Source organism: Salvelinus fontinalis, chromosome 36 (genome assembly GCF_029448725.1).
Source record: "Salvelinus fontinalis isolate EN_2023a chromosome 36, ASM2944872v1, whole genome shotgun sequence".
Classification (NCBI taxonomy): domain Eukaryota; kingdom Metazoa; phylum Chordata; class Actinopteri; order Salmoniformes; family Salmonidae; genus Salvelinus; species Salvelinus fontinalis.
In genome coordinates, this window is record NC_074700.1 from 6,370,171 (window position 1) to 6,396,164 (window position 25,994).

General features: G+C 43.2%; 1 protein-coding gene across 2 annotated transcripts; it reads left to right on the forward strand.

Annotated features, from left to right (window-relative positions):
* The first annotated feature begins 3,919 nt into the window (after positions 1–3,919).
* LOC129835097 (splicing factor 1-like) lies at positions 3,920–18,019 on the forward strand. Of its 2 annotated transcripts, XM_055900484.1 has the most exons (12): positions 3,920–4,318; positions 4,905–5,036; positions 7,281–7,356; positions 13,392–13,544; positions 14,043–14,132; positions 14,283–14,466; positions 14,624–14,739; positions 14,879–14,986; positions 15,302–15,488; positions 15,656–15,917; positions 16,117–16,281; positions 16,505–18,019. In XM_055900484.1, exons 1-12 carry the CDS (start codon positions 4,063–4,065, stop codon positions 16,825–16,827), a joined length of 2,052 nt encoding a protein of 683 aa, XP_055756459.1. In that variant the 5' UTR covers positions 3,920–4,062; the 3' UTR covers positions 16,828–18,019. The 2 variants fall into 2 exon arrangements, with proteins under 2 accessions (XP_055756459.1, XP_055756460.1); XM_055900485.1 differs by lacking the exons at positions 3,920–4,318; positions 7,281–7,356 and having other exon boundaries at positions 4,955–5,036.
* The last annotated feature ends 7,975 nt before the right edge of the window (positions 18,020–25,994 follow it).

Here is a 25,994-nt window from a genome sequence, read left to right on the forward strand (position 1 = left end):
CGCCACCTGGTCATCAGAAGGGGGAAAGGAGAAGATTAATTGTGTGTCGTCTGCATAGCAATGATAGGAGAGACCATGTGAGGTTATGACAGAGCCAAGTGACTTGGTGTATAGCGAGAATAGGAGAGGGCCTAGAACAGAGCCCTGGGGGACACCAGTGGTGAGAGCGCGTGGTGAGGAGACAGATTTCAAGTTGATTTAAGTCAAAACTGTAACTCGGCCACTCAAGAACGTTCACTGTCTTCTTGGTAAGCAACTCCAGTGTTGATTCTACCTTGTTTTAGGTTATTGCCCTGCTGAAATGTGAATTCATCTCCCAGCGTCTGGTGGAAAGCATATTGAACCAGCTTTTCCTCTAGGATTTTGCCTGTGCCTCCATTATGTAATTTTGTTTTATCCTGAAAAACTCCCCAGTCCTTAAGGATTCCAAGCATACCCATAATATGATGCAGCCACAATTATGCTTGAAAATATGGAGAGTGGTACTCAGTAATGTGTTGTATTGGATTTGCCATAAACAACACTAGGTATTCAGGACAAAAAGTTAACTGCTTTGCCACATTTTTTGCAGTATTACTTTAGTGCCTTGTTGCAAACAGGATGCATTTAAAAATATTTTTTTTCTTCTGTACAGGCGTCCTTCTTTTCACTGTTTATCCATCCTCATTTTTCTCCTCTCACAACCATTAAACTGTTTTAAAGTCTCAATAGGCCTCAGGGTGAAATCTGTGAGCGGTTTCCTTCCGCTCCGGCAACTGAGTTAGGAAGGATGCCTGTATCTTTGTAGTGACTGGGTGTATTGATACACCATCCAAAGTGTAATTATTAACTTCACCATGCTCAACGTGATATGCAATGTCTGCTTTTATTTATTTTTTACCCATCTACCAATAGGTGGGTCTTTGTGGTTGAATCTGTGTTTGATTTTCACTGCTCGACTGAGGGACCTTCAAGATAATTGTATGTGTGGGGTACAGAGATGAGGTAGTCATTCAAAAATCATGTTCAACACTATTATTGCACACAGAGTGAGTCCATGCAACTTAATATGTGACTTGTTAAGCACATTTTTACTCCTGAACTTATTTAGGTTTGCCATAACAAAGGGGTTAAATACTTATTGACTCAATACATTTACCAATTTTTTTCTCCACAATTTTGATCTTGTCTCATCGCTGCAACTCCCCAACGATCTCAGGAGAGGCAAAGGTCGAGTCATGCATCCTCCAAAACAAACCAAGCTTCTTAACACCCTCCCGCTTAACCCGGAAGCCAGCCGCACCAATGTGTCTGAGCAAACACCGTTCAACTGACGACCGAGGTTAGCATGCAGGCGCCTGGCCCGCCACAAGGAGCTGCTAGAGTGCGATGAGCCAAGTAAAGCCCCCCTGGCCAAACCCTCCCCTAACTGGACGACGCTGGGCCAATTTGTGCACCTCCCTGTGGGACTCCCGATCCCGGCTGGTTGATACAGCCTAGGATCAAACCCGGGTCTGTAGTGACTCCTCTAGCACTTAGATGCAGAGCCTTAGACCGCTGTGCCACTCAGGAGACCCTCAGCTTTTCATTTTTTATTCATTTGTAAAGATTTCTAAAAACATAATTCCAATTTGACATGGGGTATTGTGTGTAAGCCAGTGACAATTTTTTTTTTTTTAATTAATGTTAAATTCAGGCTGTAACACAACAAAAATTGGAAAAAGTCAAGGGGTGTCGATACTTTCTGAAGGCACTGTATTTTAATCCCATAACCATGTTTGTGAGGTGTACAATTTGGTTTCAAAGTAGATTTGTTTAAGACTACCAAGAAACACACTGTGTGACCCTGATTTAGCCTACTTCAGCAAAATTAACTGTCCTCCAAGTTTAGCTGGAATTTAGCCCATAAGGATTTGACAGATGTGATTGGTTGGTGATATGACATTGGCATACGTCTCTTGCGCTGCGCACCATAGCAGATCTCAACAACGATAGGAGAAATGTTTAACATCACCAGCACCACATCCATATTATACAATATCTTGTCATAAGCGCAACGTGACTGCAAAAGAGACAGGTTGGAATGTCACTTTTCATCAAATGAAAAGGAAGTCTGACTGAAATATGGGACAAATTGACCTTTTTTTCACAATTAGTGCGTTTGAATTCTGTTGATAAAATGCGGAACATGATTGGTTGTTTGCGCAGGAAAAAGGGCCTATATTCGGGACTGTCCCGCACAATCCGAGACGTGGTCACCCTAGATACTAAAACAATAACTATTGATCAAGTGGACTTTGTCCTTCAAATTAATGTTAGATTTAAATTATGCAGACTAACTGTGAAATATTGTGATTAGTAGATCTGTATAATCACATATTATTGCCCTATTATGTGGTCTGAACTTAGTGAAATGTAGATGTTTTATTCTGGAAAATTCCTGCAGCTTGAGCAGTCAGCGTTTTACAGCTGTGAGAGTGTGCTTTGGTATTTTGGAATGCTAATGCAGAGTGTACCAACTCAAATTTAAATAATTTACACCACTCGGGGCTCCCGAGTGGCGTAGCGGTATAAAGGCGCTGCATCGCAGTGCTAGAGGCGTCACTACAAACCCTGGTTTGATCCCTGGCTGTATCACAACTGGCCGTGATCGGGAGTCCTATAGGGCGGCACAATTGGTCCAGAGTCGTCCTGGTTAGGGTTTGGCCGGCGTAGGCCGTCATTGTAAATAAGAGTTTGTTCTTACCTGGCTTGCCTAGATAAATAAAGGTTAAATAAAAAAATACACAAACAGATTTAGACAAAATTAGTCCCAGTATTCAAAGATGCCTGCAATATACCAATACACTAACGCTGAGAATATTTCACACATGTTAACAGACACCATTAGTCAAATTGACCCCAGAATTGGTATATAAACTCAGTATATTAAGTAATGACTTTAAGAAGATTACCTGCTGCATTCAAAGATAACTAACCTACAGCACTAGATTAAACTTCACTTAAGTCATCCTTCTGGTATTGATAGATAAACATGGCCATTTTCTCTGATTGTACATAAAGGAATATAGTTTCTACATGATAATGCTTGCTTTGTTATCCAACTGTCATCCTTCGAACTCAGTTCATTGCTGCTGACGGCTATATTTCTAATAATCTAATATCAAGAACAGCATACGCACCATAACTAGTTTTTTCAATGTTTTGATCTACTATTTGCAGTATGGAGTGGTGATAATCCTAATTTCAATGCAATCATGTTTTAAGGTTTGTCAGTGCATGTTTATTTTTTTATTTAAAGATATTAATCCAAAGTGACAAGTGAAGTGCTTCCCTGACCCAACCCCTCCCTGACCCTGAAGTATAACAAAAACGGGCACCAGGGGCACAACTGGGCTGTCTGCGCGCACTGGTAATGGTAGGCTGACACCAAATGTCAAAGCCCAATCAAAGAGTGTGGCTCAATGGTTGTCAAGCTTAGAGTCCAATCGTTTTTTTAGAAAGTTGAGTGACGGCAGATTGACGCTATGTTTTATCCAATAATAACGGGCACCACAACTGGGCGGTTGCGCGCGCGGATAGGCCGACACCAAATATTAAAGCCCAATCAAAGAGTGCGGCTCAATGATTGTCAAGATTAGAGTCCAATCGTTTTTCGAGGAAATTGAGCGATGGCAGATTGACGCTATGTTTTATCCAATGATAACAACGGGCACCACAGTCATAGCTGGGCGGTTGCGCGCGCGGGTAATGGTAGGCGGACAACACATTTCAAAGCCCAATCAAAGAGTGTGGCTAAATGATTGTCAAGATAAGAGTCCAATCGTTTTTTGAGGAAGTTGAGACCCTATGTTTTATCCAATGAAAGCGGGAACGTTTCGGCTGACACTGCGCTACACCAATAGCTGAGCTTAGCTGTACAGTTCGTCCTCCTTTGTGATAATTCCGCTGTGCGCCATCTTGTACACCCCCCAGCGCGAGTGGAGAAGGTTGTGGAAGTCGTTGAATTTCATATTTCTTAATATATTTACAAGCCTAATTTAATTTGATACAAACTAAATTTGAAACAGAGCACATTTGGAAATGGCTACGGGAGCAAATGCAACCCCCCTGGGGAAGCTGCACCCGAGTATTGGCGCTAAACGAGGATTTGAAGCCGGGCCCGGTGCGGGCTTAATGCCTACACCGGGGCCGCCTGTTTCCTTTCCCTCGCTCCCGAATTTTCAGCCCCCAATTCCAAACATCTCTTTCCCGCAAGTTCACCCAGTATTTACTGCGGTGGCCGCTTTTCCCACCCCGCCACAACCACCCCAAGGAGTAGGAATTCCGTCTCAGTCAGGTAAGCCAGGCTAAAGACCTTCTAGAGAAAGGTCTTGAGTGCAGGGCTGTATGTGCGAGGCTGGTGTTGCTGGGTTTAGCTAGCTAGCTAGATATGTTTTAGACGCTGATAGCAAACGTTAACTAACTGATCATTCACGTTTATGCGAAACATTGTAACATTATCACCCTTGCAAGTGAAGTGAGCAAGATAAAGATAGCTAGACATTAATTAGTAATAGTTAACGCTAGTTAGCAAACAATGCGCGGTAGTTAAAAATAACGTTACCTAGCCATCGTTAGGCTGGACACGTGACATTTTTAACAATGCTTTTTTGTAATAAAAACTAGTTCATTGCATCCGCGGTGGAGCCCAGTTTCATAATATTACCATATGTCCCAGCTGCCTGTCGTAGTTTTGAAGTAGTCACGAAAAAAAAAACAGGCCTTATTTTTAGGGCATTTCCACCCTGGCATCGTCTTAGCTGTGTAACGTTAGCTAACGTTACTAATTTAACATTTAGCTAGTTGTCTGTTAATCCATTTGTAAATTCAGTGAACATGTATAAATGCTCAAATTGAGAATACCCTCTTATCTCAAATGTCAGACTTCGGTCAGAAAAAAGCCAGGAAAAGGAGCCGCTGGAGTAGCGAGACACCCGACCAGAAGACGGTCATTCCTGGCATGCCCACCGTCATCCCGCCTGGACTGACTCGGGATCAGGAGAGGGCCTATATAGGTAACCATTTGTTACACTACTGTATAACATAACTGAACTGTAAACTGCACTGTACTAGTGTTTTAGATTTACAGGAAATCAGTCAAGTCAAGGGGCGTTACTGTAGTGTGTTCTTTACCTGACCCTGTGGGATCCAGTTGCCGTGATTTCCTCACGTTTTACATATTGAAATATTATGCATAGTTCCTGACATGTTTGCTAAATTTCATCAGTTAGAGTTTATTGAATCAGATAACAGGACATGTTGGGTCACTCACTTGTAGAGCTGGGAGACTGACCAAAGTCCAGACTGGTGCATAACCACAAACTAGTTGAAATGTATTCATCAAGATGATTCAAGCACAGTATTTGCCAATAAATTGACAAAGCTTTGTCAAATTATGCACCTGAAGCTATAATTCAAAATCCTATTGCTCAGACGAAATTCAGTATTCTAATCCACTGAGTATACTAACTTGTTGATGTGGAGTGTAAAGGAAGGCCATTGTCCTAAGACAAGGAGGTACAGTAATGTGGTTCTCCTATAGCACGCTTTTTGTGGCATTAAGGTTTGCATACCACTGGATATCCATTAGTAAATCAGAAGAGTGTTGCTGCTTGCCGTGTAATTGTTTTGGGCTGCAGGTCACTGTCCCCTTTGTACTTCACCAACTGCCCTGTCATGAAAGGGTTTACCCATGTTGTCCTTGTAACATGCAAAATGATTCCTTTATATCATACATGTGAGTTTAATGTGTGAGCAATGGCGAAAGCATCATGCTCATTTCCAGTGCATCCTTTAAAATAGGCACTCATCTGGATGTTTTCAGGAAATTAATTTAAGAAACGATCGGCTTGACAATAAATGCCTTTCAGCAGTAGTGTAACACCACCAAACTGGCTTGAGACACTTGTAGGGTGTGTGAATCAGGTGAGTCTACCCCTCAATAACAGTAGGGTTTATCAATGTATGTCATTGTTTATGGTTGGTACTCCTTGGTATGTAAACATTCATTTCTGCCAGGGTTGGGCGGTATCCAGATACTTTTTTTTTCTTGGTCCAGGAGGGGATTGATTGTCTGCTGTACCCTAAGAAGCTTGATCTTGCAAGCTAGCCGCTTGGCTGGCAAGTTGGCTAGCCAAATGCATAGCTGGAGCCCTGAGCTTGAGAATTTATTTGGCACATCTTGGATCCTTAACTTAGTTATTAGCAATTTCTTTCTTATTTTGTATTGTGTTGAAAGTCATGCTGTGTCTGTATTTCAAAATACCTCAGAATATGGCATACCGCCCAAGCCTAATTTGTGCCTGCCTTATGTTCTCACCTCTGTTTACATTGCTCATTCAAAACAAAAACTGCAGAGGGGAGTCCAAAGGGATTTGTTTGAAGCCCGTAAGATGAAATAGCAGTGAAATATCAATTCACAGGGGCTGTCTTCATCTCTGGCATCATTTCTCAATTAAAGCAGAAACTTCATAATTTAGTCATTGTTTAATCTTGTCAGGTAGGGGTGGGAGTTTTTGGCAGTTGGGTGGGGGGGTAAATTTGTCATGATCCCATATAAACAGAAATGTGCATGTCTTGAGTGATTTATTTTTGTTCCTTCTCATTTTACATAACAAATAACTTCTCAGCTGTAGCTCTACAGGAGTGCAGACAGTGACTCTTCAACTTTATTAATGTATATTGTGTTAGTCCTGCTTGTGGATCAGGTTCCCCTTTTATGCCAAAGCCACATTCAACTACCGTCGTATGACAATCTCAAATTGAAATTATTCTTGAATCGTTTGGGGTGGGGTTTGGAATGTGGTTAATTAATGCTGGCAGGTATCAAATGGAACCCTGGTCTAATGATCCACGCTAAAATGTTGCTGTTTAAACCCTTCATCACTGGGATGCCAAATGTTTCACCTGTGCATTTGTAAAACATCCTGGAGATTGTTGTTAGCTATTGACGACAGTTCACTTTCAGTTCAATGAATTGGTTCTAGAGTTTTGCATGGTCATTTTGGTACCTCCATTTCCCAGAAATGAAGAAGGGTTTTTACTCGTGTAGAATATTTGCTGAAATTCAGATGTAATTTAATTCCCCTTGTATTTTCATGTAAATGATTCATTATTCATAGTAGTCATGTGTTTTTGCCTCTCAAACAAATGAGACAGTGCTTGAATTTAGATTGCACTGTCTCCAGTTGAATGTTATTGTTGTAACCACATTTCTCTCCATCCTTCTTGTTTTTCTTTCCTAACCTGAATTCTTCCAGTCCAACTGCAGATCGAAGACCTGACTCGTAAACTGCGTACAGGAGACCTGGGAATCCCTGTTAACCCTGAGGACAGGTCGGGAAAAGTTTTAAACCCACGAACAGTAACATTTTCTCTACCTTCTTGTCGTTCTTTTGACGCCAAATGTTGGTCTTTGGTAAAAAATTATACATATTTCTCAGAAGATGCTTTAGGTCCTGAAGTTTAGTAAGTTTAGTAGCCACTGTAAGGATTAGTTATTATCCAGCAGGGTTAGTGCCATAATATAACATGATATGCTTCTCCTTCCAGTAGTATTTAGGGATGTCATACTTCTAGGTGCTTATAGTCACAACTTCCAGGATGACTGAAGACTAAAATTTTGCTCAGAATTACTTTTCAGTGTTACATCCTAATCTGCGGAGTTGGGTGGGTTACTTTGTAAATGTAATCCGTTAGTTACTAGTTATCTGTCCAAAACTGTAATCAGTTAGGTACCTTTTGGATTACTCAAACTCCTTAATGAGATCACTTCCCCTTAAGAAGCATTAGAAGAAGACAAAAAGGGCCCATTCCTATTCCTGCTCTTTTCCGGCAATCCATCAAACACATTTGGTGTGCTGTCATAGTGGTCTCTGACCTGTGGTCAGTCTCGCTCAGGTGGAACAAACTCAAACGTGCACCTTTTTTCAATGCTGAATTGAATGTCATTGAGAATACAAAGGTGTTCAAATGTACATTTTAGTCATTTAGCGGGTGCTCTTATCCAGAGCGACTTACATTGTTGCCTTAATCTTAAGACAGCTAGGTGAGACAACATATCACAATTGTAGCATGTACATTTTCCTTCAACAAAGTAGTTATCAGAAAAGTCAGTGGTAGTAGGAAAAGACAAGTGCATATATATGTGTGTGTATGATTACTTTTTTACTCCCCGGACAATTTGTTAGATGTAGATCTTCATTTATGAATTGGTAGGAATCTAAATTGGAAGGAGTAAAAAGTGGTAATTATATGAACCTCATGGCTCTGCGTTAAGGTGTGCTGTGAAGTTGCCATGGTCACCTCTGGTTTACTTGGTGTTCAAGCATTTCCAGTTTACGTTTATACCCATCTAAATGAGCCTCGTAGGAGTTTGTATCCTTATAATATTCTTATATTCCATAATTATTTTCTTATACTTAAATGGTGTCATTGTCTCCTGACAGATGGAATTATTACTATGCAGTGCTCTGTCAATAGACAATTGCCCTAATATTCTGAACTCCCCTATGTATTTATTTGGACAGTGAAACTAAAATGTTTCATTTGACTTTATACTCCAGCGTTTTGGATCTGGTATCAAATGTTTTGAGGCGAAAGTACAGAATTTCACCTTTCATTTGTGGGGATTTTCATACATATCTGTTTTACTATAGTGTACCTTAGTAGCGCTTCCCTTCCTCCTCTTTTTATCTGTTTTACTGTTTAGAAATGAATGCACTTTATGCATGTAGCCTCCAATTTGAAAGTAAAAACTGTTTTCAGGTGGGTATGGGCCTGGTTGCATAAAACATCTTAAGTGTTTACCCTATGGAATCATTTTTCCTTACCTAAGGGAATTGTTTAAGGGTGTTGCATAAAGCCCCTCAAATATTTCCTTAGGTAAGGGCATACTTAAGGGGTTTTAGGGTAGTTTGAAGGCAGGTATGGCAGAGGAGTATCTGGTTACCATGGAGATGGCCTGATTCACTGACTAAACATCTCAAAGAGATCGCTTTCATTTTGTGAGATGGCAAAATTAAGTTTATACAGCCAGGACAGGATAACCAAATTGCTTCAGAAGATAATACGCCATGTTTCTTGTAGTTACTTTTCTTTTTTCTCAATTTGTTTATATTACTTTCTGGTATGTCAAGCTAGTTTACAGAGTAGCTGTAGCTAACTAGCCAGCTAGCTTTGTAGTCATGGATTGTGCACCTTCCATTGTTTAGCTAAGTAGCTAGCTGGTTGACGTTTTCCTTTTGTAACCAGAGCAGATGAAATCAACATTCACCTCTACAAATGCTGTTTCCATTGATATCCATACATAATAAGGCAGTTAAGGGACCTCGTGGACACCCTTAACTTTTGTACTTAATTTAACGTGGAAAGTCACCCTAAAATGTTTTGTCGAACTGACTTAAAGTTAAGGGAAAAGACGAGGGGGAAATTTACCTACGGTGTTTTATGCAACTGGGCCATGATATTGGTTCCACTGTAACTTTCTCACTCATCATTATTCACAATTAATTCATGAATATCCAGAATCATGGTAACATCCATGTTAATGTAGAAGTTTTCGAAAATGTATTATATTCTTTACAATATAAGTGACTACAAAATGACACAGTACATTATTTATCATTTAGTTCCTATTGGGCAAAACAATGTAATCTGAAACACAATCTGCGACTGCATCCAACAAGTTTGACGTGCCACAAGCTTGATGTGGTCATTGCGTGCTAGGAATATGGGACCAAATACTACACTTTTGACTACTTTAATACGCTATGAGGGGAATGTAGCCAAATACTAATATGTATTTATTCAAATTGGGGGACTAGATGCATAAAGTGCCTTCATTACTAAATGGTAAAACATATGAAACATTTGATCTCTTATCCAGCAGCACACTACCCTGCATACCACTGCTGGCTTGCTTCTGAAGCTAAGCAGGGTTGGTCCTGGTCAGTCCCTGGATGGGAGACCAGATGCTGCTGGAAGTGGTGTTGGAGGGCCAGTAGGAGGCACTCTTTCCTCTGGTCTAAAAAATATCCCAATGCCCCAGGGCAGTGATTGGGGACACTGTCCTGTATAGGGTGCCGTCTTTCGGATGGGACGTTAAACGGGTGTCCTGACTCTCTGAGGTCATTAAAGATCCCATGGCACTTATCGTAAGAGTAGGGGTGTTAACCCCGGTGTCCTGGCTAAATTCCCAATATGGCCCTCAAACCATCCTGGTCACCTAATAATCCCCAGTTTACAATTGGCTCATTCATCCCCCCCCTCTCCCCTGTAACTATTCCCCAGGTCGTTGCTGCAAATGAGAACGTGTTCTCAGTCAACTTACCTGGTGAAATAACGGTAAAATAAAATATAAAAAAATCCAAAATGCTAGACTAAAGAGCCAAATGTCGCTTCACTGTCCAAATAAATACGTAGGGGGGTGTATATCACACTTAATATATATTTCCTACTGCCTTAGCTGTGACCTCTTGTTTTTATCTATCGTAGTCTTATTTTTGTTGACTATAATTGAGCTAATATGTCGACGTGTGCGTAGTGGTTTAGCCATTTTCTGTCAACTCAGATGTTGACAATGTGTGTGTGAATTTTTTAGAATGCATCTTAGATTAACACAGTTTCTTCAATTTAAAAGTAGTTTTGGGTCTGTACTTATGACCAAGTTAATCTATTATTGGTTTAACAGCTTATTATGATTGCTTATAATTTAGAATTTGTGATTGCATATTTCTCCTTTTGATAGTCATAGAGCTGTAAGTTAAAGTGAGGAAGTAGACCCAGATCTAACATCTTAAATAGTTACCCAATGATATACAGATTGCTATATGAACAACCAACTAGGACAAGTTTGGTTTTCAGAAATGGGTTTCTTTAGAATAACCTGTTTTTGCCAGTGCTTGACCTGACATTAATCCTAATGTGTTACCCTTTTTTTCTTGGCTTGTCTCGTAAATTCAAATGGTCCAACCATTGTTAGATTCCACCTGAAACCTGACAAATTAACTTTTAACCGTTGGCTGTTTCTCCATGGTTATTAATGGGTTTTCTATAATGAAGCTTCCCAAAGTTCCGCCCAGTGGGTTTGACCGTATTCCAGTTGGAACTTTGAGGCTCCGGAGGAGAAACCCCTCTGGTCCTGGCTATTCCGGAACGACACAGATCGGCTTCGACACTAGTAGTCTGCATCTATTATTCCAGCAAGAAATGTCATTTTATTTTTATGTGAGATTGATATCTCTTTGTTGGCCACTGTCCCTGTCGTCTGTATTTTACATAGTTTCATTGTAATCTTAATCAGATATTTCCACAGCGACAACAAAAAGCTCATCGCAGGAAGCTAATAATGTCACTCCAACAAATAACGGGAGTGTTTCAGGTTGTCACAGGTGGTAATTTCAAGATATAAAAAGAGAACCCTTTCCTCTATTTAGATTTTTCTACTTTTTCTCTCCTGAATTGTTCGACCAAATGTTAGCTCTCTTGTGGGTGAGCACACTATGAAAAGGGTTAACTTCTAATCATAATTCATTTTCTCTAACCCCAAATTACCCCTCGTCACCTTAACCTTTTTCAAACGCAGAGCCTCTAACGCAGCGTAACAGGTTTTCAGGTGTTCCATCCAAGAGGAGGTATGGACCTGGCTTAAACACCCACCACCTCAGCATCCAATATGGCACCATCCGATTCCCAAACCAGCAGTTCCTTCAGGAATGCACTCTTTTTTTTTGTTGTTGCCCTAATTCTGTCACACACCCCCCTTTTTTTCCCTTCTATACTGAACAAAAATATAAACAACATGCAACAATTTCAAAGAGTTTACTGAGTTACAGTTCATATAAGGAAATCATTCAATTGAAATAAATTAATGAGGCCCTAATCTATGGATTTCACATGACTGGGAATACAGATATGCATCTGTTGGTCACAGATACCTTTAAAAAAAGGTAGGGGCGTGGATCAGAAAACCAGTCAGTATCTGGTGTGACCACCATTTGCCTCATGCAGCGTGACACATCTCCTTTGCAGAGTTGATCAGGCTGTTGATTGTGGCCTATAGAGTGTTGTCCCACTCCTCTTCAATGGCTGTTTGAAGTTGCTGGATGTTGGTGAGAACTGCAACACGCTGTCGTACATGTCAGTCCAGAGCATCCCAAACATGCTTAATGGGTGACATGTCTGGTGAGTAAGCAGGCCATAGAAGACCTGGGACATTTCAGCTTCCAGGAATTGTGTACAGATCTTTGCAACATGGGGCTGTGCATTATCATGCTGAAACATTAGATGATGGTGGCGGATGAATGGCACAATAATGGGCCTTAGGATCTCGTCACGGTATCTCTGCATTCAAATTGCCATTTGATAAAATGCAATTGTTCATTGTCCGTAGCTTATGCCTGCCCATACCATAACCCCACAGCCACCATGGGGCACTCTGTTCACAATGTTGCCATCAGCAAACAGCTCGCCCACACGACACAGAGCACGCTGTCTGCGGTTGTGAGGCCGGTTGGACATACTGCCAAATAGTCTAAAATGACGTTTGAGGTGGCTTATGGTAGAGAAATTAACATTCAAATCTCTGGCAACAGCTCAGTTGGACATTCCTGCAGTCAGATGCCAATTAGTGGCCTTGTGTTGTCCTCAGCACAAGGGGCACCTGTGTAATGATCATGCTGTTTAATCAGCTTCTTGATATGCCACACTTGTCAGGTGGCTGGATTATTATATATATATATTATTATTTTTTGCCGATTGATTATCTTGGTAAAGGAGAAATGCTCACCAACAGGGATGTAAACATATTTGTGTACACAACTTAAGAGAAAAAAGCTTTTTGTGCATATGAAATATTTCTGTGATCTTTTATTTTCGCTCAAAACATGAGACCAACATGTTGCGTTCGTATTTTTGTTCAGTGTAGATAGATTTATTTGATGAAGTTGTAGAGTAGTCTTTATTACATATCACAAGGTGTTATGTCCCCGTTTTTCAGACGTGTATAAAATACCAGAACCCAATTGGCCAGTCAAACGCTACAGCCTATTAGCAACCGAAATTTCCTTTTGAGAATGTAAAAAGTAACACCAATATTGATATCTCATAACAAGCCCTATGAGAGAACACTTTCTTTTCTCCACCAGTGACCGAAATGCTTGCTGTAACCATTGTTTCTCTTGCATTGCCTTCCCTTCACTGAAAAGTGGCTTGGGGACATGAACATGCTATTATGAAGTGTTCCTTAAAATGTTTTATATCATGGTAACATTATTTAAGGTGTAGTTAGACATAGGGAAACTTGTGTATGATTTTCAGTGGTCTTAGAGATATTAATGTTTGTCTGTCTGTACTCTCTTCCCCTCCCCAAGGTCCCCGTCTCCAGAGCCCATCTACAACAGCGAGGGGAAGAGGCTGAATACCAGGGAGTACCGCACACGCAAGAAGATCGAGGAGGAGCGTCACTCCCTCATCACAGATATGGTGGCACTCAACCCTGAGTTCAAGCCCCCCGCGGACTACAAGTATGTTTTCTCTATTTCCTAACATAGTCTTGTTTATTTGGATCCCCGTTAGCTGTTATTAAAGCAACGGCTGTTTACCCTCTTTGTTTCCTGCTCCTCCCACAATTGTTTATTACTTGTTTGTTCCCTATGGTGTTGTGGTGATATCTCATTTTCCTTTACATTTACATTTAAATCATTTAGCAGACGCTCTTATCCAGAGCGACTTACAAATTGGAAAGTTCATACATATTCATCCTGGTCCCCCCCGTGGGAATTGAACCCTGGTCCCCCCGTGGGAATTGAACCCACAACCCTGGCGTTGCAAGCGCCATGCTCTACCAACTGAGCCACACGGGACCACGTGGTTGGTCTGAATTTAAGAGCTATTGCTGTAGGTCTCTGGTACTTTTCACATGGCTTCTGAGAACAGCCATGCTTTATTTTCTTCACCTTGGCATGAATGTGTAGAGACTGGGTTGTAGCCTTCACTATACTGAACATAGTTGTCCCCCACAGGCCCCCAGCTACTAGGGTCAACGACAAGGTGATGATCCCACAGGACGAGTACCCCGAGATTAACTTTGTTGGGTTGCTCATTGGGCCACGGTGAGTTATAGGCCTTCACCATGGATCTATCTAATGTTCCCATTTGTGTTGTGGGTCTATTTGGGGATTTGCCTAGAAGTCCAGTAGGTGGCGCTTTTGAGTCCTTACTGCAACACACACACACTGAGTGTGTTACTTGTGTCCTTGCAGTGGCAACACCCTGAAGAACATAGAGAAGGAGTGCTGTGCCAAGATCATGATCCGTGGCAAGGGCTCGGTGAAGGAGGGCAAGGTGGGCCGTAAGGACGGTCAGATGCTGCCAGGGGAGGACGAGCCGCTCCACGCCCTGGTCACCGCCAACACCATGGAGAACGTCAAGAAGGCGGTGGAACAGGTCAGCTCACACCCCCACACCCATTATACTCACAACTCATTATCTACTACTAGCTTACCTTTCAGTGTCCATTGAGTTGGATTATACTGCCACTATGCAGTTTTATTTTGATTTGTCCACACATACTGAGAGTGGTCCAATCTTGTCTCCTCTGTAGATCCGTACCATCCTAAAGCAGGGCATCGAGACCCCCGAGGACCAGAATGACCTGAGGAAGATGCAGCTGAGGGAGCTGGCCAGACTCAACGGCACCCTGAGAGAGGACGACAACCGGTGAGCCTGCCACATTTTGACAGCAGCCATTCTGTGACGGTTGCATAATCACATGTACCCTGCCTGGCCTGGATAAATCTGCTCTCCTCTTCACTTCTCTTGGTTAAATATGAAATGCTTCTCTTTGTTCCCCACTCAGGATCCTTCGTCCGTGGCAGAGCACTGAACCCCGCAGTGTCACCAACACCACCCTCTGTACCAAGTGCGGTGGCGCAGGCCACATCTCCTCTGACTGCAAGTTCACCAGGTAACTAACCACCTACATACTGTTGTGTAAAGGATTTCTGGTCAGAAAGCAGTCTTTTTGCTTAAACACATTGAATGAAAGGTCATTTTTTGCTAGCCCAATCTTGTACTAGAGATGATGCCAGGAACCTGCCCCTTGATGCGTTGCAGTCAGACTGTAAGTGTGGAGTCTGTGTCATGAGGGGTGTAGAGTGACATGTCTACACAGAGGACCCAGAACAGTGGCTACTTGGAGTGATTGTAGCTCTGACAGAAAATAAGGCCATTCAGGATCTTTTCCAAAAATCGATCATGTATTATAAGGACCTCTCTCTAGCTCCTTTGCGGCGCCCAGGGCCGGTGAGCCTCCACAGTCTGCCCAGGACAAGGCCCGTATGGACAAGGAGTATCTGTCCCTCATGGCTGAGCTAGGCGAGGCCCCTGTTCCTTCCTCTGGCGGGGGACACTCCAACAACCAGAACAGTGGCCACAACAGAGGCAACAACAACAACCAGCCACCACCGGTGAGTTAAATGAAGTGACTAGGACGACCTGAGCTTCCATTTTCTTAGTCTATCCATAAAAATAGGCCTTTACATTTCAAGTTAGATTCATGGATTTGAGTTTCATCAGCAGACGAGACGATAAACGATACAAGTGCCTCTCGTCTCATTCTGTGTTTGTACTGCAGAGCCGTCCTCCCTGGATGAACTCTGGCCAGTCTGAGAACAGGAACTTCAACAGCATGCACGGAGGCCACGGCGGTCATGGTAACCAACACGGCGGTCATGGCAACCAACACGGGGGTCACGGAGGTCACGGGGGCCACCACAACTTCCCACCCCCCATGTCTAACATGGGAGGGCACAACATGCCCCCCAACAATGGAATGCCACCCCCGTGGATGCAGCCCCCACCGCCCCCCATGGGCCAGGGACACGGACACCACATGGGTAGGAGGAAGACAGCCTGGTGTCGAAATGTGCCGTCTTTGTTGTTGTAGCCTGTTTCCGTTTTGTTATCCCAGTTGGTAAATTGCGTTGGTGGTGTCATGTACACACAAATGTAATAAATACAGTCTGTTCTTTGTCTTTGTAATCCAGTCAGTTGTGCCATCTTGTGTCCATTCATATTTTCTACATTTGTCTTCAGGTCTGCTGCCACCACCCATGGGTATGATGCCACCACCACCTCCGCCCCCCAACAACCAGCCTCCCCTGCCACCCTCAGGTCCCCTCCCACCATGGCAACAGCAGGCCCCCCCACCCCCTCCCGCCAGCAGCATGGCCACTAGTGCACCACTGCCATGGCAACAGAGTAAGAACACAGGCTCTTTGTTTCTGAAGCTTTGACCAGTTAAACAGAAAAGTACAGCCATTTTCTCATACTTTTCATGGTAGTTTTTGTAGATTTGACACATGGCTGCTTTACATAGAAAGTGTTTCATCATTCCTGTAAGATCTTAGAGGGATTTCTAATGTTGAGTAAGTGCAGCTTGTTTTTTGTTATGTCCTACTAACTAAAGTTATTTCTTCCCCAGATACCACCACGACATCCAGTTCTGGCAACCTGCCCCCCTGGCAGCAGCCCCAACAGTCCGCTGCCTCGGCCACCCAGCCCCCTCCCCCCATGGGCAACCCCTCCATGGTTCCCCCTCCGCCCGGGGTGCAGCCCCCTCTCCCCCCCGGCGCACCACCTCCCCCTCCCCCCCCACCCCCCGGCTCGGCCGGCATGATGTACGCCCCTCCTCCCCCTCCGCCCATGGACCCCTCCAACTTTGTCACCATGATGGGGATGGGGGTGACGGGCATGCCCCCCTTCGGTATGCCCCCCGCACCACCACCTCCACCCCCTCAGAATTAAACACCCTCTGTACCCCCCCAGGTTCCTCAGTCTCAACCACACAGCCCTCCCAGATTTTACCCAACACCATGGACTCGCAGCACACCACACAACCAGCTACCCAATGGACTGATACGCAGCTCTGCCCAGGGCATATAGTTTTTGTTCAGTAAAATGACATGACCTGTGCTATACTCTCTTAATCACAGTCCTGGTTAACGTGCAGAGAAACTCCTCAAACATGGGAGGTGGTGTGGTTGAATTTGTACATTTTCTTTACAGAATTGTTCTGTTTTTAAAAGTTGGTGTTTTTGTCGACTGTGTAGGCTTTCTGTGTCCATCCAACACTGTTGCTGTGCATAGAGTATATGGTATGCCTTGTATCTATTTTGCAGGGTTTACTCCCTCCACGGTTGGTTTAGAACTGTCTCACCATCTCTCACACCAAATAAATCACCTCAAACAAAAGCTTTGGTTTGCTGACTGGACTGGAGCTGAAGCTTAGTAACTATTTGTTTTCATTTCCGTGATCTTTTACTGTTCTGATGATCCAGCCGGTTTAGTAGGCATGGCAGTCCAATGGACTCGAGCTTCATTCATCGTCATGTTCCATTCATTTGCTGTGGTTTCACGGCGCGGAATATTTTTGTAATTAAACCTGACGTGAAGTGTAATTTCTCAGATCTTTTGGATGTGAGAATCTCCTTCCTAATTATTTTGTCAGAAAAACGGGTCTTTTGTAATACTGTCTGATTTCATATCAATTTGTTTGCATAATTTCTAATCCCCTATAATTTTATTTAGTATTTTTTTTTTAAACCCTGTAAACTGTTTCTAATGAACTTTTTCCCCAGATGCAAATTAATTTAGGTCCATGAGGATGCAGCAGGGAATAGGACTTTGCATCCTAGAGTGAGTTGGCTCAAAAGATACTCTGAACTTCTTCTGATTCTGATCGTAATGCTTGATTGTTCTGTTAACCTCTCCCCTCCTTGCTATGATCTGTAGCTGTGTGCAGTGCTTCTATCGCTTCCGCAACATCACCACGCCTTCTGTTCCCTTTTTGTTTGCTTAATGAGAAAAAATAAATGATGTTATACAATTGTATTTTTACTCTATTTTTGGAAATGGTTTGTCAGCCCTGTTTTCGGTCTAGCCAGAATGAATAGTCCTTGCAATGTTGCTTGATTGTTATTAAACTGAATATCTTTAATTTTGCTGTCATTTTCTTTTTGCCTTGCAAAGTGTCTTTCATCACTGACACTTGAATACAGCTTCCACAGACCATCGTTTTACTCCGTGTAGACAGAATGCTTGCTCAGCCTCCCTCAATTTATGTAACATCCCAGTCATGAGGCTGTTTTTCTGTGTACTATATCTGCAGTCCTACATCCAAGAATACAAGTAGTTTTCTTGGTTTCACTTTAGATTCTTTCCCGTGTCTTGTGTAAATCAATCTTGCAGGTAAAAACAACAGTGTGCAGGTGAAGTTGGGCTTATGAAAACCACACAAAAAAACATGTACAGTTGAAGTCAGAAGTTTATATACACCTCAGCCAAATACATTTCAACTCAGTTTTTCCACAATTCCTGACATTTAATCAGAGTAAAAATGGCCTGTTTTAGGTCAGGATCACCACTTAATTTTAAGAATGTGAAATGTCAGAATAATAGCTGAAATAAATAGTTCCCTACTTGTATTTCTTTCATTGCATTCACAGTGGATCAGAAGTTTACATACACTCAATTAGTATTTGGCAGCATTGCCTTTAAATTGTTTAACTTGGGTCAAATGTTTTGGGTAGCTTTCCACAAGCTCCCCACAATAAGTTGGGTGAATTTTGGCCCATTCCTCCTGACAGTGCTGGTGTAACTGAGTCAGGTTTGTAGGCCTCCTTGGACACACCTTTTCTATAGGGTTGAGGTCAGGGCTTTGTGATGGCCACTCCAATACCTTGACTTTGTTGTCTAAAGCCATTTTGCCACAACTCTGGAGGTATGCTTGGGGTCATTTTCCATTTGGAAGACCCATTTGCGACCAAGCTTTAACTTCCTGACTGATGTCTTGAGATGTTACTTCAATATATCCCCATAATTTTCTTGCCTCATGCCATCTATTTTGTGAACTGCAGCAAAGCACCCCACAACATGATGCTGCCACCCCTGTGCTTCACGGTTGGGATGGTGTTCTTCGACTTGCAAGCCTCACCCTTTTTCCTCCAAATGGTCATTGGTCATTATGGCCAAACAATGGTCATTATGGCCAAACAGTTCTATTTTTGTTTCATCAGACCAGAGGACATTTCTCCAAAAAGTATAATCTTTGCCCCCATGTGCAGTTGCAAACCGTAGTCTTGCTTTTTTATGTGGAGGTTTTGGAGCAGTGGATTCTTCCTTGCTGAGTGGCCTTTCAGGTTATGTCGATATAGGACTCGTTTTACTGCGGATATAGATACTTTTGTACCTGTTTCCTCCCGCATCTTCACAAGGTCCTTTGCTGTTGTTCTGGGATTGATTTGCACTTCACACCAAAGTATGTTCATCTCTAGGAGACGGAACGCGTCTCCTTTCTGAAGGTTATGACGGCTGCGTGGTCCCATGGTGTTTATACTTGCGTACTATTGTTTGTACAGATGAATGTGGTACCTTCAGCCGTTTGGAAATTGCTCCCAAGGATGAACCAGACTTGTGGAGGTCTACGATTTATTTTCTGAGGTCTTGGCTGATATCTTTTGATTTTCCCATGATGTCAAGCAAAGAGGCACTGAGTTTGAAGGTAGGCCTTTAAGGTAGGCCAGCCACAGGTACACCTCCAATTGACTCAAATAATGTCAATTAGTCTATCAGAAGCTTCTAAAGTCATGACATTTTCTGGAATTTTCCAAGCTGTTTAATGGCACAGTCAACTTAGTGTATGTAAACTTCTGTCCCGCTGGAATTGTGATACAGTGAATTATAAGTGAAATAATCTGTCTGTAAACAATTGTTGGAAACATTACTTGCCGACTTGCCAAAACTATAGTTTGTTAACAAGAAATTTGTGGAGTGTTTTGTTTTTGTTTGTTTTGTGAATTTTACCCCAATTTTTTCTCCCCAATTTCATGGTATCCAATTGTTAGTAGTTTCTATCTTGTCTCATTGCTACAACTCCCGTACGGGCTCGGGAGAGACGAAGGTCGAAAGCCATGCATCCTCCGAAACACAACCCAACCAAGCCGCACTGCTTCTTAACACAGCGCTCATCCAACCCGGAAGCCAGCCAATGTGTCGGAGGAAACATCGTGCACCTGGCAACCTTGGTTAGCGCGTACTGCGCCCGGCCCGCCACAGGAGTCGCTGGTGTGCGATGAGACAAGGATATCCCTACCGGCTAAACCCTCCCTAACCCGGACGACGCTAGGCCAATTGTGCGTCGCCCACGGACCTGGGCTCGAACCCAGAGTCTCTGGTGGCACAGCTAACGCTGTGATGCAGTGCCCTAGACCGCTGCGCCACCCGAGAGGCCTTGAAAAACAAGTTTTAATGACTCCAAACTAAGTGTATGTAAACGTCTGACTTCAACTGTGTGTGTGTGTATATATATATATATATATATATATATATATATATATACACTGCTCAAAAAAATAAAGGGAACACTTAAACAACACAATGTAACTCCAAGTCAATCACACTTCTGTGAAATCAAACTGTCCACTTAGGAAGCAACACTGATTGACAATAAATTTCACATGCTGTTGTGCAAATGGAATAGACAAAAGGTGGAAATTATAGGCAATTAGCAAGACAACCCCAATAAAGGAGTGATTCTGCAGGTGGTGACCACAGACCACTTCTCAGTTCCTATGATTCCTGGCTGATGTTTTGGTCACTTTTGAATGCTGGCGGTGCTTTCACTCTAGTGGTAGCATGAGACGGAGTCTACAACCCACACAAGTGGCTCAGGTAGTGCAGCTCATCCAGGATGGCACATCAATGCGAGCTGTGGCAAGAAGGTTTGCTGTATCTGTCAGCGTAGTGTCCAGAGCATGGAGGCGCTACCAGGAGACAGGCCAGTACATCAGGAGACGTGGAGGAGGCCGTAGGAGGGCAACAACCCAGCAGCAGGACCGCTATCTCCGCCTTTGTGCAAGGGGGAGCACTGCCAGAGCCCTGCAAAATGACCTCCAGCAGGCCACAAATGTGCATGTGTCAGCATATGGTCTGTGAGATGCCTAAGACAGCGCTACAGGGAGACAGGACGGACAGCTGATCGTCCTCGCAGTGGCAGACCACGTGTAACAACACCTGCACAGGATCGGTACATCCGAACATCAAATCTGCGGGAAAGGTACAGGATGGCAACAACAACTGCCCGAGTTACACCAGGAATGCACAATCCCTCCATCAGTGCTCAGACTGTACGCAATAGGCTGAGAGAGGCTGGACTGAGGGCTTGTTGTAAGGCAGGTCCTCACCAGACATCACCGGCAACGACGTCGCCTATGGGCACAAACCCACCGTCGCTGGACCAGACAGGACTGGCAAAAAGTGCTCTTCACTGACGAGTCGCGGTTTTGTCTCACCAGGGGTGATGGTCGGATTCGTGTTTATCGTCGAAGGAATGAGCGTTACACCGTGGCCTGTACTCTGGAGCGGGATCAATTTGGAGGTGGAGGATCCGTCATGGTCTGAGGCGGTGTGTCACAGCATCATAGGACTGAGCTTGTTGTCATTGCAAGCAATTTCAACTCTGTGCGTTACAGGGAAGACATCCTGCTTCCTCATGTGGTACCCTTACCACAGGCTCATCCTGACATGACTCTACAGCATGACAATGCCACCAGCCATACTCCTCGCTCTGTGCGGGATTTCCTGCAAGACAGGAATGTCAGTGTTCGGCCATGGCCAGCGAAGATCCCGGATCTCAATCCCATTGAGCACGTCTGGGACCTGTTGGATCGGAGTGTGAGTGCTAGGACCATTCCCCCCCAGAAATGTCTGGGAACTTGCAGGTGCCTTGGTGGAAGAGTGGGGTAACATCTCACAGCAAGAACTGGCAAATCTGAGGAGGAGACCTAGTCTATGCTTGGAGTTATTGAGAGATGATTTGAAGATAGGAATTCCAAAGTATGGAACCTTTATCTGATAGAGAATGGACCATGTGTGGCAGTGGGGAGGGTGAAGGTTATCTGTGTGTCTTGTGTTGTATGCATGGATTCCAGAATTAACCTGGAAGAATCCAATGAAGAGTTTGGGTGGGATGTATTTGTAGATGAAGGTGCAGTCAACATGTAAGCGCAAGTCTGACAAGTTGGTCAGTGTGTAATGTGAAATTCGAGCAAATGGTCATTGACCTTTTTACAATATGATATATGGGTAAATCATTTTGAATTCAATCACTTTTTGACAACATCCATTTTGATTTAAACAAACAAAACTTTCCATACATATTTGCTCATGGAAGAAGTGGTCAGAAAGTGACTTTTTGGACCTGAATGCCAAAACATTCAGGAGATTAAGGTGCTCATACCCCACCATACCATGAGACATCCATGTCTTTATCACTGGAAAATATACACTTGAGTTTGATATAATTTAAAATCTTACAAACAGTGTTGTCAAACTATTTAATGATTTATTGAAAAAAAAGTTGTTTTTAAATAAAAATTGACATTTTTACACATTTAACATCAATGATCTAAAAACACTTAAACTCCGATTTTTTCATATTCACATATGTTGTTGCTTAGACCCTATTTCACATCATCTGAGGTTTTTGTGCTGTGCCTGCCATCAGTTGAGACAACATGCTCTTGAATAGAACAGGGTAGGTTTCATTTCTATCACAGAAATATAATTCATAGAATGGACCTATCCCTTCAGACCACTGCAATTTAGCTGGTACACCAGTTGCATTTTAATTTACATTTACATTTTAGTCATTTAGCAGACACTCTTATCCAGAGCGACTTACAGTAGAGTGCATACATTTTTATTACATTTTACATACTGAGACAAGGATATCCCTACCGGCCTAACCCGGACGACGCTATGCCAATTGTGCGTCGCCCCACGGACCTCCCGGTTGCGGCCGGCTGCAACAGAGCCTGGGCGCGAACCCAGAGACTCTGGTGGTGCAGCTAGCACTGCGATGCAGTGCCCTAGACCACTGCTCCACCCGGGAGGCGCAATTTCATTGAAATGTTAACTTCTAATTGCTACAACAAAGATGACCACCGGTCCACCCACGGTCGAATTTCAAATGTCTTTCTATTACATTGATCAACAGATATATGGGACCAGATATCGTCCCTGGCATTTCCAACACACTGGCCTATTTGTTTCCTTGAGGCTCCCATACCGGCCAATTGTTTTCCTCGATTCCCCCACACCAGCCCATATTTTCACTTGAGGCCCCAATTATTAGACAGATAATGATCTGTGGGCCTGTATAACTTGTTTTTTTGGCGCAAAATAATCATGATATGGCTAATAATTGGGGCCTCTGGGAAAATATGGGCTTGTGTGTTGGAAATGCCGGGGCCTATTTCTGGTCCCAGTCCGTCCCTGAGAGGCTGAATAGAAATTTGATAAGAGCTCAGAACATATTTAATTGTCTGGTATGGTTTTCAGGCAGACAGAATCTTACTCCCAAATAATAATCTATACATCACGCAGTCCCGACAGCTGATAGGCTACATGACTCACACCCCTCATGCACAACCCCTCAATGCCATCATCCCTTTTCAACTTTTCGAGGGAGTTTTGGGGGCTTCTCAATTAATTATGATTAGCTCTGCATATTGTCATTAAGAGGGTCAACTCTTAATTGGTCTGGAGCTTCTGTAAGACCCACGCTATACTTGAAATAAATGATGGGTGCATTCATAGAAATGCAGATGTGCAGGACTGGCATACCAACACCGGTGTCCTGGTCCATACTTGAAGAGACAATTGGCAGGGGTTCAGATTGGCCATCGGGCAAATCAAATAAAAGTTTATCGGTCTTGTATACAAAAATCTGTCAGACGCCAGATGGGCTAGACCAATTTTTAGGAGGGTATGCTGGTCCAATTTTTTATAGCATTTATTTGGGGGGGGGGGGGGGGGGGAGAGCGTGACACAGCCGGCGGCCCATGGGCCTGTTAATATAGACTACATGACCAAATGTATGTGGACACCTGCTTGTCAAACATCTCATTCCAAAATCATGGACATTTATATGGAGATGGTCCCCCCTTTGCTGCTATAACAGCCTCCATTCTTCTGAGAAGGCTTTCCACTAGATGTTGGAACATTGCTGCGGGGACTTTCTTCCATTCGGCCACAATAGCATTAGTGAGGTCGGGCACTGATGTTGGGTGATAAAGCCTGGCTCGCAGTCCGTGTTCCAATTCATCCCAAAGGTATTCAATGGAGTTGAGGTCAGGGCTCTGTGCAGGCCAGTCAAGTTCTTCCACACCAATCTCGACAAACAATTTCTGTATGGACAGAATCGTCTAGAATGTCATTGTATGCTGTAGCGTTAAGATTTCCCTTCAGACCTAGCCCTCCCCAAACAGCCCCAGACCATTATTCCTCCTCCACCAAACTTTACAGTTGGCACACACTATGCATTGGGGCAGGTGGTGTTCTCCTGGCATCCACCATACCCAGATTCGTCTGTCAGACTGCCAGATGGTGAAGAGTGATTCATCACTCAAGAGAACATGTTTACACTGCTCCAGAGTCCAATGGCGGCGAGCTTTACACCACTCTATCCGGCGCATGGCATTGCGCATGGTAATCTTAGGCTTGTGTACGGCTGCTCTGCCATGGAAACCCATTTCATGAAGCTCCCAGCAAACAGTTCTTGTGCTGACCTTTCTTCCAGAGGCATTTTGGAACTCAGGAATGATTGGTAAAACCGAAGACAGATTATTTTTACGCACTACACGCTTCAGCACTCGGCAGTCCCGTTCTATGAGCTTGTGTGGCCTACCACTTCGCAGCTGAGCCGTTGTTGCTCCCATAAGTTTCCACTTCACAATAACAGCACTTGTAGTTGACCGGGGCAGCTCTAGCAGGGCAAACATTTTACGAACTGACTTGTTGGAAAGGTGGCATCCTATGCAGGTGCCATGTTGAAAGTCATTGAGCTCTTCAGTAAGGCCATTCTACTGCCAATGTTTGTCTATGGAAATTGCATGCCTGGGTGTTCGTTTTTTATACGTCAGCAACGCGTGTGGCTGAAATAGCCGAACCCATCAATTTGAAGTTGTGTCCACATACTTTTGTGTATATAGTGTTTTTTTGTAGAAGCCTAGGCTATAGCCTACCTTTTTCTCTGTTGACATAATCTATCAGCTTTCTCAATTGGGCAGATGCAGTGAGGAACAGCCCCCCTACCAGGATTGGCCGGCCCAGTTGAGTTCAAAGTCAAATGTGTCAGTTAACCAGCCAGATCCTACTGAAGTTTGCTGAAATGACCGGTAAAAAATGTAAAGGTTGGTGCAGAGAACAACAACTACAAAAAAAGCTCTCAAAGCCTGTGCAGCAAAATGTGGGCTACCAAATTAACAGGTGTTATTGTTTAAAAAAAAAGTTATGCTGGTGCTTTTGCCAGCTGAACTAAAGAAGTAAAAAGTGAGCAAGGAGTGTGAGGGAAATGCTACTACACGAGCCGAATCAAATTTGGATGATGAGAACCAAGAACGTGATTCTAGGCTCACAGACAGTTTAAACAGGGAGTCTGCAGTTGCTCCATACATTTTTGGACTTAATGATATATATTGATTCTTGAAAAATATAATGTATAAATGCCTCATGAGCTTAGTTCAACCGTCATACCGCACCAGAGCTCAAGATATTAGCTTGTTTTACTCCCATATTTGTAAACAATGTAAATACAAACAAAAACTGTATAGACTCAAAACATGGTTAAAACTATATTTTTGATATCATGGATGGGCAGTCCTTGCGTCCATGGCTTTGTCTATGAATTTGATAGTGGCTACATTTCTCCAGACCCATCCCTCAGCTTTTTACCAAAACAGAGGCGGGGTGTTATGTTATTGTTTCAATTAAAGATTCTAGCTTTGTTTTGTGGCTATAAAGTGGTTGTTTACATATACATTGTTTACAAACATTGGAGTAAAACGAGACAATATTTTTGGGTTCTGATGGGATACAACATTTGAGCGGTTGGTGCCGGGACTGGCGGTGTG

Excerpts from the sequence above, each read along its gene's own strand:
- LOC129835097 (XM_055900484.1), top strand. The coding sequence starts at position 4,063 with ATGGCTACGGGAGCAAATGCAACCCCCCTGGGGAAGCTGCACCCGAGT. Across the intron at positions 7,357-13,391 it reads CCTGTTAACCCTGAGGACAG|GTCCCCGTCTCCAGAGCCCA; the intron begins GTCGGGAAAAGT and ends CCCCTCCCCAAG. Across the intron at positions 15,918-16,116 it reads GGGACACGGACACCACATGG|GTCTGCTGCCACCACCCATG; the intron begins GTAGGAGGAAGA and ends ATTTGTCTTCAG.